Source organism: Arachis duranensis, chromosome 5 (assembly GCF_000817695.3).
Source record: "Arachis duranensis cultivar V14167 chromosome 5, aradu.V14167.gnm2.J7QH, whole genome shotgun sequence".
NCBI lineage: Eukaryota > Viridiplantae > Streptophyta > Magnoliopsida > Fabales > Fabaceae > Arachis > Arachis duranensis.
In genome coordinates this window covers 51,822,759-51,841,595 of record NC_029776.3, presented here as the reverse complement: position 1 = coordinate 51,841,595, position 18,837 = coordinate 51,822,759, and the positions used below count along the sequence as shown (strand labels likewise).

General features: G+C 36.9%; 1 protein-coding gene across 1 annotated transcript; it reads left to right on the top strand.

The window, feature by feature from the left end:
• The first annotated feature begins 9,262 nt into the window (after positions 1 to 9,262).
• On the top strand, positions 9,263 to 11,205 carry LOC107489425 (delta(8)-fatty-acid desaturase 2-like). Its single transcript, XM_016110176.3, has one exon. It carries the CDS (start codon positions 9,598 to 9,600, stop codon positions 10,978 to 10,980), a length of 1,383 nt encoding a protein of 460 aa, XP_015965662.1. The 5' UTR covers positions 9,263 to 9,597; the 3' UTR covers positions 10,981 to 11,205.
• The last annotated feature ends 7,632 nt before the right edge of the window (positions 11,206 to 18,837 follow it).

Genomic DNA, 18,837 nt, shown 5'->3' with positions numbered 1-18,837 from the left:
GCCAAGGGCAGGGCGGGAAAGCTGATGCGCCAGGATGTGAGGCGTGCGTGCGGATGGTGCTGCCAGAAGGAAATTTGGTGCGCCAGGAAGAGTGTTTGGTGCGTGGGACGTTAAACGCTGCCCTGCCCGCGCCAAGGGCAGGGCAGGAACGGGTTGGTGCGCCAGGGAAGGAACGTTGGTGCGCCAGATTTCAAAATTGGTGCGCCTAGTTCAATTGCTGCCCTGCCCGCGCCAAGGGCAGGGCAGGGTCCTTCCTTCACGTCTTGGGTTCGATCCTGGGAGAGTGCAAACACGCTATTTTATTTTTTTGGCTTCTTGGCATGGTAGTGGGTCTCAAGGCTTGGCTTCCTCATGGTTCTTTGTTCGAACCTTGTGGCATGCATGGGTGACCTTTTTTTCTTGATTTCTTTCCTTGAGATGCCCGATTCTGCTCTCCACAAGGGCAGGGCAGAGTTTGCTTCTCTTGGCTCCAAGGCACCATTTTGTGCTCTGCCCTTGGAGTGGGCAGGGCAGAGTTGCCTATGCTTGCTTGGTCACCTAATGCTGCCCTCCTAGAGGGCATTCTGCCCTTGTGGAGGGCAATGTTGCTTCCCCATTGTGATGCGGCACGCTTCTCTCCTCTTTGGCCACGCTTTCCTTTTCTTGTGTCACGCTTCTTAGGCCACGCTTTTCATTTTCTTTTCTTTTCTTCACCTATAATAAACCAAACAACCACTCAAAGTATCACTAAATTCAAGAGGCTTATAAATCAATTAAAATGCAATTAAAATTAGCTCAAACCTCAATGATTAACATTAAATTCATGGTGGTTGCTTGATTTAAAGAAGTTATGCATTTTCACTCCAAATCACTTACTTAGGATGCAAGAAAGTGCATAAATGCTAACAAAACAAGTGAAATTAGCTTGAAAAATGGGTATATGATGACCTGTCATCACTAATCAACTTGATTCCTCAAGTCCTAGTCAACTCCTATGGAAAGACTAGCTTTAGAGGGATCCAAATCAACCAGCAAACTTCAATTTTCAATCAACAGCTGAGTTTGATAACTCAAGTGTCACCACTTACTCAACCAAAGCCAAAAGGGGAATATCCAAATTATTTATATCATGAATGGAAGAAAAAAGTCATAAATTTTAAATACCTCAAATTATATTAAATATAGAATCAAATCTAACATGAGAATTCATAAATCAAAGTAATAGAATAAATAAAAATAGAAGAGAAACCAAAGTAAAGGAACATTGAACCTGGAATGAAGAAGAAGTAAATCTAACCTTTAAGAGGAATCCTAATCCTAAATCCTAAGACCTAAGAGAGAGAGGAGAGAGCCTCTCTCTCTAGAAAACTACATCTAAAGCTAAAATTGTGAATAATGAATGTTGTATCATGAATGAATGAATTCCTCCACTTTATAGCCTCTAATCTGTGTTTTCTGGGGCGAAAACTGGGCCAAAAATAGCCCAGAAATCGTCGGGGACTTTTTCTGCAATTTTTTGCATGTGGCATCCATCACGCGTGCGCGTGGGTCACGCATGCGTGTCATTTGGAAGTTTTCCTTGTCACACGTACGCATCGCTTGTGTTTTGCTCTAGACATGCGTTCACGTCGTCTATGCGTGCGTGTCGCTTGGGTTCTGCGCGAGTCACGCGTCCGCATCGTCCATGCATGCGCATCACTGCCATTTCTGTCAAAACTTCATTTTTGCGCGTTCCTTCCACTTTTGCATGTATCCTTTCTATTTTCTAAGCCATTCCTGCCTTATAAAGGCTAAAAATACTCAACACACAGATCACAGCATCGAATTGTAATAAAGGATAATTAAAATTAATAATTTTATGGTCTAGGAAACATATTTTCACATATATTAAGGAATAAGGAAGAATTTGTAAAACCATACAATTTATATGAATAAGTAAGCAAAGACTTGATAGAAACCACTCAATTGAGCATAATATAAATCATAAAATAGTGGTTTATCAATCTCCCAACACTTAAACATTAGTATGTCCTCATGCTAAGCTCAAGAGAAGCTAAAAGAGTGAATGGGGGAAAGTAAGACTCATGCAATGCAATGCAATGCAACCTATGTATATGAATGCAACTATATGCTAAGATGTTTCTATCTACTTGGTTAAAAGTAAACAAATCCTTCAAGAACAAATATGAACTGGATTTCACTAATTCAAATCACAAAATAAAGTACAAGTAGACTTGCAGAAGAAAATAGCTCATGAAAGCCGGCAACAAGGAATCGAGCATTGAACCCTCACTGGAAATGTATACACTCTAATCGCTCAAGTGTTTAAGGTTCGACTCTCTTAGTTCTCTACTAATCTTGCTTTCTAAGACTTGCTCTTCTTCTACCAATCAACATAAATTTAATGCACAAATTCACAAATCAAGAGGTCTTTTGAGGGTTGTAATGGGGTTAAGGTAAAGGTAGGATTGTATTTGGTCAAGTGGACTAAAATCTGAATCCTTAATTAACCTAAACTTCCCACCTAGCTTAAGACAATCCATGTAATCACAATACAAAATCTAATTGTCCATTAACCATGTTTTCCACATATTCATGCATCCTGATTTAAGTACAGTACATATGCATTGCTATCACCATTTACTTTGGGTGATATTATTTTTCTGCATAGCTTTGACAGCATTCAACTTAAACTCATCCTCATTGACTCTCAGGGTTACTTCCCCTTTTAGGACGTCAATGAGAGTTCGTCCAGTTGCTAGGAAAGGTCTTCCCAGAATGAGGGTTGCACTCTTGTGCTCCTCTATTTCCAGCACTACAAAGTCAGTGGGAAAGGCAAATGGCCCAACCTTGACAATCATGTCCTCAATTACTCCTGATGGAAATTTAATGGAGCCATCAGCAAGTTGGAGACATATTCGGGTTGGTTTGACTTCTTCAGTCAAACCAAGCTTTCTAATAGTGGATGCAGGTATCAGGTTGATACTTGCCCCAAGATCACATAAAGCTATCTTGGTACAAGCTTCCTCTAATGTGCATGGTATCATAAAGCTTCCAGGATCTTTAAGCTTCTCTGGTAAGCTCTTTAATATGACTGCACTACATTCTTCAGTGAGAAAAACTTTTTCAGTCTCCCTCCAATCCTTCTTATGACTTAAGATCTCCTTCATGAACTTAGCATAAGAGGGTATTTGCTCAAGTGCCTCTGCAAACGGAATCTTTATTTCAAGAGTTCTGAGATAGTCTGCAAAGCAGGCAAATTGTTTATCCTGTTCCGCTTGACGGGGTTTCTGAGGATAAGGCATCTTGGCTTTATATTCTTCAGCCTTAGTTGCTGCAGGTTTATTTCCTACAAAAGTGGTTAGAGAAGCCTGCTTAAGGGGTTGTTATCAGCACTTGCAGGTGTCTGAGCCCTCATTGGCATTTGAATGCTAGAATTGGGTGCTGTATGGGCGTTTAATGCCAGGTTGCCACCCTTTTCTGGCGTTTGAACGCCATAATTGACTGCAGTATTGGCGTTTAACGCCAACTTCTGATCCTTTTCTGGCGTTTGAACGCCAGAATCATTCCTCTCTGGGCTCTTACTATCCTCAGAGGGATTTTGGGCAGTGAATTGATCATCCTCTTTCAGTTGTTCCTTTCTTGGCTTTCTGCTACTTTGAGTTGAGACATTCAATGTCTTTCCACTCCTTAGATGATTTGCTTGGCATTCTTCTGTTATCTATTTAGATAACTACTATCTTGTCTGATCCAATTGTGCTTCCATATTATTGTTAGCATTTTTGGTATCTTGTAGCATCTCCTTGAATTCCGCTAACTGTTTTGTTAGAAAAAGAAATTGCTGATTGAGTTTAGTAATTTGTTTTGGAGGACTAGGTTCAGTGGATACTGCTTTAGCCTCTTCTTTCCTGGAGGATTCACTACTTAAGTACATATGCTAATTTCTAGCAACTATATCAATGAGCTCTTGAGCCTCTTCAACTATTTTTCTCATGTGTATAGATCCACTAGCTGAGTGGTCTAGAGATATCTGGGCCTTTTCTGTAAGCCCGTAGTAGAAGATGTCTAACTGCACCCATTCTGAAAATATTTCAAAGGGACATTTCCTTAGCATCTCTCTGTACCTCTTCCAGGCATTATAAAGAGATTTATTATCCTCTTGTTTAAAGCCTTAGATGTCCAGCCTTAGTTGTGTCATCCTTTTTGGAGGGAAATATTGATTCATGAATTTGTCTGACAACTGTTTCCATGTTCTTATGCTAGCTTTGGGTTGATTGTTTAACCACCTCTTAGCTTGATCTTTTACAGCAAATGGAAATAGCAATAATCTGTAGACATCATGATCTACTTTCTTATCACGCACTGTGTTAGCAATTTGTAAGAACTATGCCAGAAACTCAGTAGGTTCTTCTTGTGAAAGACTGGAATACTGGCAATTTTACTACACCATGTTAATGAGCTGAGGGTTTAGCTTAAAATTGCTGGCTCTGATGAGAGGTATACAGATACTACTCCTATATGAAGCAGTAGTGGGGTTAGCGTATGACCCCAGAGTCTATCTGGACTATTCATTTTCACTTAGGTCCATGATGGAGAAAGGGAGATGATGTGGATTATAAATAAAAATATTTATTTATATATATCTTTTTAAAAAAAACCGAAATTAAAAGAAAATAAAATAAAATAAAATAAATGAAAAATTGAATATAAATTAGAAAAATAAATAAAAGAAAATTAAAAACTAAAATAATTAATTAAATAAGATTTGAAGAATTATAGGTGTGGATTTTCGAAAAATGAAGAGAGAGAGTGATTAGGAAGTTTTGAAAAAGATATATCTTAAAATTAAAGATACTTGTAAGAAACTAAATAAAAGAAAAGATTTTGAAAAAGATATGATTTTAAAATTTTAAAGATTGAAACTTTCTTAACAAGAAAGCACCAAATTTAAAATTTTTCAATCAAAATAATAAACTAAGACAAGTAATTCGAAAATTATATAAAAAAAGAACAAGATTTTGAAAAAAAGTTTATAAAGGATTTTCAAAAAATATAAAAAGAAAATTGAAGAAGAATTTGTTTTGAAAAAGATTTAAAAAGGTAAACTTTTAAAACTGAAATTTTGACTTGATTAACAAGAGACTACCAAATTTTTAAAAATTTTGACTAAGTCAACCTAAGGAATTCGAGACTGATGAGTAAAGAAAGGAAAAGATATTTGTTTTAATTTAATGAGGAAAGAGAAAAATACTAAAATGACACCAAACTTAAAATTTTTAGATCAAAACAAAGAAAACAAACAAGAGAACTTTGAATGTCAAGATGAACACCAAGAACAAATTTTAAAAATTTTTAAGGAAATAAGGACACAAAAAACACCAAACTTAAAAAACTTTATACTTTGGATACTAATAATTCGAAAATGGATAAGAAAAACAAGGAAAGACACCGAACAAGAAAAACTAAAGATCAAACAAGGAAAATAAACAAGAACAACTTGAAGATCAAGAAAGAACACAATGCATATATTTTCGAAAATTTTAGAAAAATTAAAACATGCAATTGACATCAAACTTAAAATTTGACACAAGACACAAACAAGAAACCCAAAATTTTTTTCAAAGATTTTTGAATATTTTTTTAAAAGAAAATAAAGGTTGAAACAAGAAGAAAATTACCTAATCAAAGCAACAAGATGAACCGTCAGTTGTCCAAACTCGAACAATCCCTGGCAACGGCACCAAAAATTTGGTGCATGAAATTGCAATCACACTTTTGCAACTCTGGACAATTAACCAGCAAGTGCATTGGGTCGTCCAAGTAATACCTTACGTGAGTAAGGGTCGATCTCACGGAGATTGTCGGCTTGAAGCAAGCTATGGTTATCTTGTACTCTTAGTCAGGAAATTAATAATAAAAAGGGTTTTGTTTATAAAAAGTAAAAGAGCATAAATTGAATGATACTTGTGGTTCAGTAATGAGGAACAGGTTAAGGTTCCGGAGATGCTCTGTCATCTGAATCTCTGCTTTCCTACTGTCTTCTTCTCTAAACACGCATGGCTCTTTCTATGGCAAGCTGTATGTTGGTGGATCACTGTTGTCAATGGCTACCTTCCGTCCTCTCAGTGAAAATGGTCCAGATACGGGTTCCGCACGGCTAATCATCTGTCGGTTCTCACTTGTGTCGGAATAGGATCTCTCTATCCTTTTTCACACTGTCACTACGCCCAACATTCGTGAGTTTGAAGCTCGTCACGGTCATCCCTTCCCAGATCCTACTCGGAATACCACAGACAAGGTTTAGACTTTCTAGATCTCAGGAATGCTGCCAATTGGTTCTAGCCTCTACCATGAAGGTTCTGATCTCACGGGTTTGAATGATCTATTATCAAGAGATGCAATTCAAAAATGTGGATCGGAAACCCAAGAGATACGCACTCAAGCTGTCGCCCAATAAATATGTTGAGCTCAAATAGAACGGAAGTGGGTGTCAGGCACGCGTTCATAAAATTAAGAATGATAATAAGTGTCACGGATCATCACATTCTTCATATTAAAGTGTGAATGAGTATCTTAGAACAGAAGCAAGCGTGATTGAATAGAAAACAGTAGTAATTGTATTAATCCATTGAAACACAACAGAGCTCCTCATCCCCACCCATGGAGTTTAGAGACTCATGCCGTAGAAGATACAATAAGAGATGTAAAATGTCATAAGTTACAAAATGAATCTCTAAAAGTAGTTTTTATACTAAACTAGTAACCTAGGTTTATAGAAAATGAGTAACTAAGTACAGATAGTGCAGAAATCCACTTCCGGGGTCCACTTGGTGAGTGTTTAGGCTGAGCTTTGAAGCTTTCACGTGCATAGGCCATTCTTGGAGTTAAACGCTAGCTTGGGTGCCAGTTTGGGCGTTTAACTCCAGTTTTGGTGCCAGTTCTGGCGTTTTACGCCAGAAAAGGGTCTTTGGCTGGCGTTTAACGCCAGTTTGGGTCATCATATCTCGGGTAAAGTATGGACTATTATACATTGCTGGAAAGTCCAAGATGTCTACTTTCCAACGCATTTGAGAACGTGCCAATTAGGCTTCTGTAGCTCAAAAAAATCCACTTCGAGTGCAGGAGGGTCAGAATCCAACAGCATCTGCCGTCCTTTCTCAGCCTCTGAATCAGGTTTTTGTTCAGGTCCCTCAATTTCAGCCAGAAAATACCTGAAATTACAGAAAAATACACAAACTCATAGTAAAGTCCAGAAATGTATTTTTTGCATAAAAACTAATAAAAATATAATAAAAAGTGAATAAAACATGCTAAGAACTATATGAAAACACTACCAAAAAGCGTATAAAATATCCGCTCATTAGTAAATTAAAAAGTGCTTATATTTACAGTTTTTAAAAATTTAGGTGCTTTTGAAAGCACCTAATGAAATTTTTTAAAGTTAGCTTGTATTTAAAAAATTCACAAGTCTAATATAATCCCATACTTTAATTAATACCAAATTTAACTCTTATATTTATATCTATTACAGTATTTTTTAATTTTAAAAACTATTTTACCAAACGTAATTATTGTTACTTGTATTTATTAAAAATTATTTTTAATTTGATTTAACGAATATAAATACTATTATTTAAAAAAATTATTTTTTAAAATTAATTTTTCTAAGCTACTTTTACAAGGTAAACTTTATCAAACTAAGCCTAAGAACAATAAGCGTATGTTCTATTCCTAGCCTTGCAGACACACCTCTCTAGCGGTGATTAGGAGTGGCAAATGGGTTAAAATCTGTTGGGTTGGTCCGTGTAACCTGCCAAAAAAGGCGGGTTGGGCTGGAGATTTAAAACTATCAAATTTAAAAAGTTCACCTAACCCGCATTGCCTAATCCATGGGCTTTGGTGGGCTTCAGTGAGATGGGGCGGGCTTCTCCGATGGGCTAAGCATATTTTGACAAATTTCTATATATTATTGATCTACAAGAGGATGAAGATGATAATTAAAGATGTTCTAAGTTATATTTTGGATTATATTTTATGTTTGATTGGTTATAAACTTGAAGATGTTTAATTATATGTTTTGGACAATGTTTGTTTTGCTTTGGATAATATTGATTTTATTATTTTGTTTCAAAAAATTTTATTTATGATTATATTTATTACATATTTCTAATTGTAAAGACTTTAATGTTTGTGAATTTAAAAATTATAAGTTTTTTATGTCTTTAGAAATTATAACTTTATTAAAATGGTTGTGAAATTATATATTATTTAATATTTAATGGTTTATAAAAAAATTTGTCGGGTTTGGCCTGCCAACCTGCTAGCCTGCCGTTAAACAAGACTGAAAAAGAATTAAGAACCGTCTCACTAGATGGAACGGAATGAGCCAACCTGTCAAATAGCGAACCTTTGGCGGAACGAGACAGAACTTTTTCGTTTGCCACTCCTAGTGGTGATGAAATACCCTCTCTTAGCTTAGCATTGTGATTTGGTGAATGCTATGGTGCCTTTGAGATTGTGTCTAACTTACTAGAAAAGGCAAATAGATAATATGTAGTAAATTTTAAATATTTTATTTTTTGCTTTAAACATTTTATTTTTTATTTTTAAAAGTAAGTTAGGCAATTTAAACACCATGGTAAAAAACACCATAGAACTCACCTTGTGATTTTGCTACACTTCTCTTTTCTGATCTTGGAACAAATAGATAAATAAAATGCATTAATTAATTAACAAAATTTAATGCAGTTCTCCAAAACTGAATAAAATAATAATAACACCATTAATATTTCAATAAAAAAAAAAACTGAATGATCTAAACTGTTTTCATTATGAGCTAGAATGATACATAACATCTATGGTAAAAACATTAAGAATGTATTTGTAACCCTTTGAGAATAAAATTCTCACAAAAAAATTCTCAAGAGAATTTTATTTCTTGCATTAGTGTTCAAATTATTAAATCAAACTAAAAAAAAGTCTAATTTGCAATTCCATTATTACTAAAAATTAAAATGTCAAAATTATTCTTGATAAATAAATAAATAAAGACAAATAAAGAAATCACAAAGACAAAACAATTAAAAACAGACAAAATTTTATTCATGCAGTTAATTATTTCAAATCATGAATTTAAATCTGAAATAGAACTAAAATTCATTTCTTAAAAAAATAATTTTTTTTCTCACTTAAATGCTTTCCAAATACACTCTAAACGTTTCAATTTCAAACCGTATAACAGCCAATACCAATAACAATAACAATAAAACAGAATAAAGTTCAAAACAAACCGAAGATATTGAACAGAGATATTAGGTACTTTGAATTGGGTATTAGAGATCCCTCCTCAACCCCCCGAACGATTCAAATTACAAATATCACTTTCTATGGGGTTGTCATTCTGAACAACGACAACCCCATTCCAGTTCAGAAATACAAAGAAAAAAAAGGTGATCCCTTTGGTTTTGCATTGTAGAATCAGAAACCAAACAACATTAACAAACCCCACATTTATCCTTTTTTCTCTTCTTTTCACCGATTCATATATATTATATACCCTTCTTTCATTGTTCACAATCTCATTCTCATTGTCGTCTCTTTCTTCTGTTGTTTTGGGATATGGAGGGTGAGATTGAGAAGAAGAGCCAGCAGGAGCAGAAGAAGCAAAAAGAGTACATAACGCAAGAAGAGTTAAGTCTCCACAACAAGCCAGGGGATCTATGGATCTCAATCCAAGGAAAAGTTTACAATGTCACAGATTGGGCCAAAGAACACCCTGGTGGTGATGTTCCCATTTTGTCCCTGGCTGGCCAAGATGTCACAGATGCATTTATAGCATACCATCCAGGAACTGCATGGTCCTACCTTGACAAATTCTTCACTGGCTACCATCTCAAGGACTTCAAGGTCTCTGAGGTTTCAAGAGACTACAGGAACCTTGCTTCTCAGTTCTCGAAGCATGGACTCTTTGATAAGAAGAACCATGTAACATCTTTTACTTTCTTATCGGTTTCAGTGATGTTCCTGGTTGTGATATATGGAGTTCTTTGGTGTCAGAGTGTTTGGGCCCATTTGGGTTCCGGTATGATGCTTGGTTTGCTTTGGATGCAAAGCGCTTATGTGGGTCATGATTCCGGCCACTATGTTGTTATGACTAACAAAGGGTTTAACAAGCTTGCGCAGATCGTTGCAGGGAACTGCTTGACTGGGATCAGCATTGCGTGGTGGAAATGGACTCACAATGCTCATCACATTGCCTGCAATAGCCTTGATCATGACCCTGATCTCCAGCACATGCCGGTTTTTGCAGTCTCCTCGAGGTTCTTTAATTCGATTACTTCTCGTTTTTATGGTAGGGAGTTGAAGTTTGATTCTTTGGCGAGGTTCTTGATTAGTTACCAGCATTGGACTTTCTATCCTGTTATGTGCATTGCTAGGATCAACTTGTATGTTCAGACTTTCTTGTTGTTGTTTTCAACTAAGCGGAGTGTGCCTGATAGGGCATTGAACATAATTGGGATCCTTGTGTTTTGGACTTGGTTCCCTCTCCTTGTTTCCTGTTTGCCGAATTGCGGCGAAAGGATCATGTTTGTGCTTGCTAGTTTTGCTGTTTGTTCTATCCAGCATATTCAGTTCTGTTTGAACCATTTCGCTGCAAATGTGTATCTTGGTAAGCCAAGTGGGAATGATTGGTTTGAGAAGCAGACGAGTGGGACGTTGGATATCAGTTGCGTGACTTGGATGGATTGGTTCTTTGGGGGTTTGCAGTTCCAGCTTGAGCACCATTTGTTTCCGAGGTTGCCGAGGTGCCAATTGAGGCAGATTTCGCCTTTGGTACAGGCTCTCTGCAAGAAGCACAATTTGCCTTACAGGAGTTTGTCGTTCTGGGAGGCAAATCGGTGGACTATTCGGACATTAAGGAAGGCTGCTTTGCAAGCCAGGGACCTAACCAACCCTGCTCCCCAAAATTTGTTGTGGGAAGCTGTTAATACTCATGGCTGAGGCACTTCAATATTTTTTTATGGTTCAGAACAATTTCAAGGTCTTTCTTATTTTCATTTTTATTTTACTTTGTTTTCCTATTGTCAGTTTGCTAGTTCCCTAAAAGCACTAAATTGGGGAATTGAGTTTGTTTCTATTAGGTGTGTTGTAGAAACAATGACCCTGCTGATATCACAGTGATGTACTTTTATTCAATACAGAATTTCAGATCAGATTTCTTTCTTATTTTTAAGAATCATATTCTTTTACTTGAACTGTTGGATTTCTTTATTTTTCGTCATGACTTTTTTGATCTTCCGATGGTTTGTTAGTTCCCCACATCCTTAAATTGGATATGAGTACTGCTATATCATACAATCAAATGTGCTTAACAATATCTCCAACAAGCAAAGTTTTTCTTTTTAATCTTTTCCAATCAATCAATTATAGTGCCCAAAACAACCCATCTTTCTCTATAAGGAGGTTAGGCATATTGTTGGATACATTCTTTTGTTGGATATTTACGGTTAGTCTAATTTGCAACTATTCTGATCATATTTGCATTTTCACCTCCATTAGCACAGGATTTAACTTGCATCATTCTTGATATTGATACAAGAATTCCATCAGATTGTATTGTTATTACATTTGTATACTCATATACCAGTTATTGAGCCTAATTCTTCTGTAATTTTGGGTGTATTTAGAAAGGGGATGAAATTATTGCAGTGATCCCTTTTCTGTTTGTTCCTGAAACATTAAGGTGAAGGCAAATGAATCAAGATTTGCATGCACTTGATTGACTGTGACTTTGGCTTTAGATATTACAAAGCCTCATACCGTGATAAATTAGTCTTGTACCATCAGCTAAGGAAATAATGATGATTTTTGATAACCCGGGATTGGTTAAATTAAATCATATACACGGTTCATTTTGGTATATGAGTAGCAATGTTTTGGGATTTAAAAATAGAAAATTGGATAGCTCACCAAAAGAGGCAGAACAGTGTTGCCTCAAAATAGCAACTGTTTGTGGATGCTCAAATCTTGACATCTGAAAGTGCAAAGGTCCTAATGGATTTGAATGAAGTTAGTTACAAACAAACCAGATATAACAACATCCACATGTGCGCAGGAAGTGTCTGAAGCAAATAGCGAAAAATGGAGGGCGATATAAATTCAAAACTTACTTTTTCTTCTCATTCCACTTTCCCTCTCTAGTTTGAGTTCCTTCTGTTCTGAATTTGTGCCCTAGCCAAATGGCCCATCAATCAAATGCTCATGAAATTTGATCCTTTGTGTGATATTAACCCATTCAAGCTTGCTTGGGCTTTGAGAGTGAGCGGTGCACGTCTATATGAGATACCTAGTATTCGTTTAATGATGAATGGGTTTGGTTTCTAATTATAAAATGTTTCATTTCACGTAAAAAAATTAATCTTGCCGCATCAGCAAGAGAAAATAATAGTGATGTTTGGCAAGCTAGAATTAAATTCACATGTTTAAGCCTTGTTTTTGCTAGTAGGTTGCCTCCGTACTAGTGTGTTGTGTGCTAAATATGGGAAGGAATTTCATTAAAAGCTTGTCCTTTTCCTTCATTTCATTTAGACAGATTACCTCCGTTTTTTCCCCCCTTTAGGAATTAATCATGCAGTGTTTGAGTTAGGTGTGGAAGAGTTGTAATTAGGTAAAGCCTTCTCCAAAAATATTGACCCAAGTTACAAAATACTTTTACGTGTTAACTTGGTATGGAACAGCCGCCGAACACGGCAAAGTCAGGAAGAAGGTAAAAAAAAAAGGTGTTTGCTATGGTGTCTAAAAAGTATTGTCTAATTACTAAAATAGGTAAAATAATTAATTTTAAATTCAAAAGTATAAAAGTTAAAAAATTTTAAATATTTTAAAGTTACTATAAAAAGTAATTTAAACAAAAATTAGGCATCATAAAGTTGGTCAAAAAAAATTACTAAGATGGTATGGTACTTTTAGGCAAAGACACCAGAGTAAAACATATCCAAAAAATAGATTCATCCCAAGGATTTTGAAAATACATATTTTAGTATTCAAGAACAATTAATGTACAAATCAATTCTCAATATTTTTTTCTCTTAGACATAACAATTTTCTGTTCAAAAATAAAATAAAATAATTATTAATATTATTAATTACATAATAATATTGTACTATAATTTTTTGTATTTTTTAATAAAAAATAATGATAAATTTATTCATTAGATATATACAAAATTAAAATCATATTATGAATAATAATAATAATAATAATAATAATAATAATAATAAATTTATTAGAAATTATTTTACAAGAAATTTAAGGTTAAAATCATTTGAAACTCTTGTAATTAATATAATAAAAAATGTCTTATTTTAAAAAATATGTTTGTATTAAAAGAAACATGTATTTAATATAAATCCAAATTAAAATATTTTCATTTAATACATGTTTTTTAATACAAACATATATATTTTTTTACATAGGACATCTTTTAATTATATTAAATACAAAAATATCAAATAGTTTTGTTCATACCTTGGGTCGAACTGTTTGACCTAGGATGTTTAAACGACAAGTCAACCGACCTCTTCAGGTCAGGGCTATCCGACCTCTTCTTAAAGAGCTCGGCCAAATCGCCATAAGAGGCCCAAGCAGGCCCAAACAAAGGAACACGACCCAAATCTAAAGGCAGCCTAAAGCCTAGAGAGATAAGGGCGGTTCCTTTAAAGATAAGATGACTTCACTCAAAGATAAGATAAGATAACTATCTTATCTCCAGAAAGATCATTCCACACTATTATAAATACACTAGAGCACCCAGGTATAACTCATACTCTAATTCCACATAAAACCTGCTTAATACCCATGCTAACTTAAGCATTGGAGTCCCTTACAGGTACCACCACCCTTCGGTGACAAAGGATCAATAGCATTGCCAGTCCAACAAGTCGGACACGACAGCTCTGGCCGCCACGCACAGGCCGGACCCGTCATCTCTGATCAGTACAGAAGATCTCGTCCAAGATTGACCTACAGTTTTAAGTAACCCTCGGAACATTGGCGCCGTTGCCGGGGAACCTGGAAGTCATCCTATCATCATGGCTGACAACCTGGACAACGACCACAACTCTGATTTAGAGAACCAAACGCCACATAAGAACGCAGAGGTTACACTAGATGACACTTCTCAACCTAACAAAAACAAGAACTCCCCAAGCACGGGAGCCATGGAGGCACTTCAGGATCGCCTAAAACAACTTGAAAAGGAGGTCGAGTACCAGCGGGAAGCCGAGAGAGACTTACGAAGAGAAGCTAGGCAACGTCGCGAATTAGAGGACAAGCTCCTGAAGATCGAAGCCGATCTCAAAACTAAAACTACCCGATCCAGCCACGAGGATAGCTCCCGCAAAGACCAAGACACATTCACTAAAGAGATCATGATAGCCAAATCCCAAAAGACTTCAAACCTCCCGACATGACCCTGTACGATGGCACGACAGATCCCAGCCATCATCTCAGCAACTTCTGAAGTAGAATGTATCTCACCGACACCTCAGATGTAATTCGGTGCAAAGCCTTCCCAACTACTCTGACAAAAACGGCGATTAAATGGTTTGACAACCTGCCCCCCAAGTCCATCTCAAGCTTTGACGACTTAGCCAAAACGTTTCTAGCCAGATTCTTGATAAACTCTAATTTCGTGGTTTATTTTGTGCTTAATTTGGGGGGATTTTATCATATTTTCCCACATTTATTCAATGAAATAGCATGGTTTTGTAATTCTCCCTTGAATTGTGATTAAGTGTAAAAACATGCTTTTTAGGCCCTTAAATTAGTGATTTTAACTCACTTTAATTCCATCCGATGCCTTGATATGTTTGTTGAGTGATTTCAGGTTCATAGGGCAAGTATTGGATAGAAGAAATAAGAAGAAAAGCATACAAAGTGGAGAATGCATGAAGAAACCAAGATTGGGAATGCATCAATGGGCGCGCACGCGTATAAGGCGCACGCGCAAAAGTGAGTTCGCCTAAGGACGCGCAAGCGTACATGCCGCGTTCTCGCGGATGAAGAATTAGCCAATCGACGCGCACGCGCACATGGTGCGTACACGCCGATACTCGCACGTGACTCACTTAAAGGCAAAACACTGGGGGCGATTTCTGAGTAGCCCAGACACAATTTCAACATGTTTTTGAGTGTATTTCATGCAAAATTGAAGGCCAAGCAAGGGGGGAGCAATTGGTTGTAGCATTAGCATCATGTAGTGTAATTTCTAGAGAGAGAAGCTCCCTCTTCTCTCTAGAATTAGGTTAGGTTAGGTTAATCTCTTCTAGATCTAGGTCTAATTTCATGTTTCCATCTCATTTCCTTTATGATTTCTTGCTTCTACTATTTCATTCTCATGGTTTGTAGTGTTAATTTTCCTCTTTGCTCTCTTTTGTAATCATGCACTCATGATGGATTCAGTTCATTTTTAATGCAATTTAATGTTTGATGTTTCTTTTATTGTTGAATGGAGTTGTGATTTTACTTTTTTTGCAATTGGTAGTTGGTAGATTTTATCTTCCTTGTAATTTACCATGTTTTCTATTTGTATCCACCAAGTGTTTGACAAAATACTTGGTTGAGTTTTAGAGTAGAATTTTATGCTCTTAGCTTAGGAAGGTAACTTAGGAACTCTTGAGTCGCTAATGTCCAAGTGATTGATGATTGGGAGCCATTGACCTTAGATCTCACTAATTGAATTGGTGGAGAACTAGGACTTATGGACTTGGATTGTCATAGGTCATTTTACTTTCCTTTATCATTTAGAGGATGACTTAATGGGGTTGATCCATGCCAATTATCATGTTGTGGTTAGTGATAAGGATAGAGATCCTTGACTACCAACCCTTGCCAAGGCCTTTTTGTTATTTGAATTTCCTTATCATTTACTTTTCATTTCTCTTATTCCAAAAACCCCAAAATATTCCTTCATAGCCAATAATTGACCACTTCATTGCAATCCTCGTGAGACGACCCGGAGTCCAAATACTCTGGTTAATAATAATTTGGGTTTGTACACGTGACAACTCAAAATTTTTTATTGGGAGAATTGTTTGTTGGTTTGGAACTATGCTTGCAACGAAGTAATTCTTTTCTATAAGAAGAAAATCTAGACCATCGAGCAAATCTCTTAAATCAAAATGGCGCCGTTACCGAGGAACGCAATGGTGCAATGTTATTGGCTATTATATATATTGTGAATATCTTGATTTTTGGTTTGTTTGTTAGTTTTTGCTACTTGTAGGATTTTGTTCTCTTTGTTTCTTGTTAGCTTTTGTTTTTATTTTCTCTTTTACTATGAATTCTCATGACTTTGGCTATGAGTGTGGTTCTAACTATGTTGTAGGAGATGGAAATTATAATGACAACATGCATCAAGGATTTAGAGATCGAAGGTGGGAGGAGCCCCAAGCTTATGGACAACCTTCTTGGCAACAACCTCCTCCAGCTTTTTATGAGTACAATTCAAATCTTGATGCATACCAATCTAATGTATGTGATGATCCTTATTGTGGTTGTCAACCACAATCATCATATGCATATGAACCCTCTCTTCAACATAACCCTCAACCACACTCACAAGCCTTATACCCCCAACCACCTCCATATGATCCTAACCCATATCCACCATACCAACCACCATATGAACCATATCTAGAACCACCACTATTCCAATACCAATACTCCCATGAACCACAAAGTCCATACACAACACCTCAAAAATTTCACCAATATGAACCACCTTTCAATTACAACAACTTTTCCTCAAACAATGAACCCTCTCTTCCACTATCGCCTCCTGATAAAGCCCCCATGCTAAAATTGAGAGATCTTGAATCTCATCGCTTAAGGCAACAAGAGGAGGATGAAAAGAAGTTTGTGGAGTTAAGAGCAAAAATGGCTATCATGGTAGAAGCCATTGGTAACATGGTCTCATTCCGCCCAAGCTTATGCGACCAAGGGACTCCCATTGTTAAATGTGGAGAAGTAACCAAGGAGCTTAGTGAGGGAGTGAACTTGAAACTCCAAGGTGAAAAAGAGGAGCTAAAGCAAGAAGTGCAACAAAAGGAGAAGGTAAAGATGATTGAACCAAAGGAAGTAGTGGTTGGAAGTTTAGGATATGTTGAACACATAAAGGAATCTCAATTTGAAAGACCCTCTTCCACGGAGAGTGGAAAGAGTATTAAGGACGGAAGTGATATTGAGAAAATAGATAGAGAGTCGGAGGAAATTGATCAAGAAATGGATTCCATCACTAGTGATTTTTTGTCCACGTTGATCAACCACCTTGATGATCTTGTTGAGCTTTCTTCCAGTGAATTAGAAAGCAAAGTTGTCGAGGACATACGACCTCCAAGGCACAATGTGATTGAAGAATCGGAAGAAGTGTCCCAAGCAATAGGCCCTCCTATTTATGATGATTCCGCATCAACACATGATCCTTTTGAGCTGAAAGAATCCTTCTCCATTGGACTTGGAATTGATGACGAGGTAGATTTTACTAAACCTCTTATCTATGATTTGAGTGATGGGGAAGAGATTGAAGGCATTGGTGAATAAGAATGGGAACTTGAGAAAGCTTGGCAAGAGGTAAAGCTTGAAGAACCTTGCCAAGTGGTGAAAGCCTCTAGAAGAGGATGGACGGGAGTAGAGTGCGCCTTGTCAAGATCATTGGGAACTCCTCCACCTAGGTTGTCATCTAATCCTTCATTTGAGTGGGTAAAACTTCTAACTCTTAGCTTTATTATCCCACTTGAATTTGGTTTGCTTGAGACGGATGGCCAACTTAGGGTGCTTTGCGGAATTAAGCGTAAGAGGAGGATGTTTAGTGGTTGGCGTTGTAAGGCTAGGCTCATTATGGTTGAAGCTTCAAGGAGCAAGGGTTGGACTAGTGCTCAATTTGATGGGTCTAGGAGGTTAGTTTGGTGCTTCTATGAGAATTCATCTCTCTTGCCACCCAGAGAAAATCACCATGATCAACTTAAGGACGGGTGTGAAAACAAAGTGTGGGATCCTGGATCGCACAAGGAATATCAACTTTGGGAGCTCATGGTTTGTGAAGAACTCCATCAAAGCTTGGAGATAGTAACTTTGAATGATGAAGCACAATGGAAGTCCAAGCATTGGTGGATGTTCAAGGATAGATTCAAGCACAAGCCACCTCGATAAGAGCTCCCCATAAGTCCAACTTAAGGACAATAAACAAAAGTGCTAGGTGGGAGACACCCCACCATGGTAACATCTTTCCTTTTTTCTTTTTGTAAATATTGCTAATAATTAGTTTAATTTTATGTTTTGTTTAGTTAGATATGTTTATTTGGGAGTTTAGTATGTTAAATAAGGTTTTATGATGTTTTGGTAGTTGTTTGGAGGTTTGGAATTCTTAGTTTGGTGCAAAAACATAGAAAAATTTTGAAAAATAGAGCACCATCCACGCGCACGCGCACTCCATGCGTACGCATGACCCAAGTAATTTCAACCATCCACGCACACGCGTCATGCACGCACATGCGTGGATTGAAGTTTTCCACTTCCCATACATTCACCCGAGAGTTGTGCCTGAAGTGTGCCAACTTTGTGCCCAATGCACGCATACACGCACTTCACGTGTACGCGTCGTTGCGAAATAACCCATCGACGCACATGCATACCTTTCACGTACGCGTCGCTACCATTTCATCAATCCACGCTTACGCGTACATGATGCGTACGCGTGTATTGCCCTATTTTACCCACCTTCTTTTTTTCTCATCATTCCATTTCTTTCCTTCTTCTCTTCTCTTTCCACCCTTCAATCATCATCCAATACTACCAAA

Coding starts and splice junctions, on each gene's coding strand:
- LOC107489425 (XM_016110176.3), top strand. CDS start 9,598: ATGGAGGGTGAGATTGAGAAGAAGAGCCAGCAGGAGCAGAAGAAGCAA.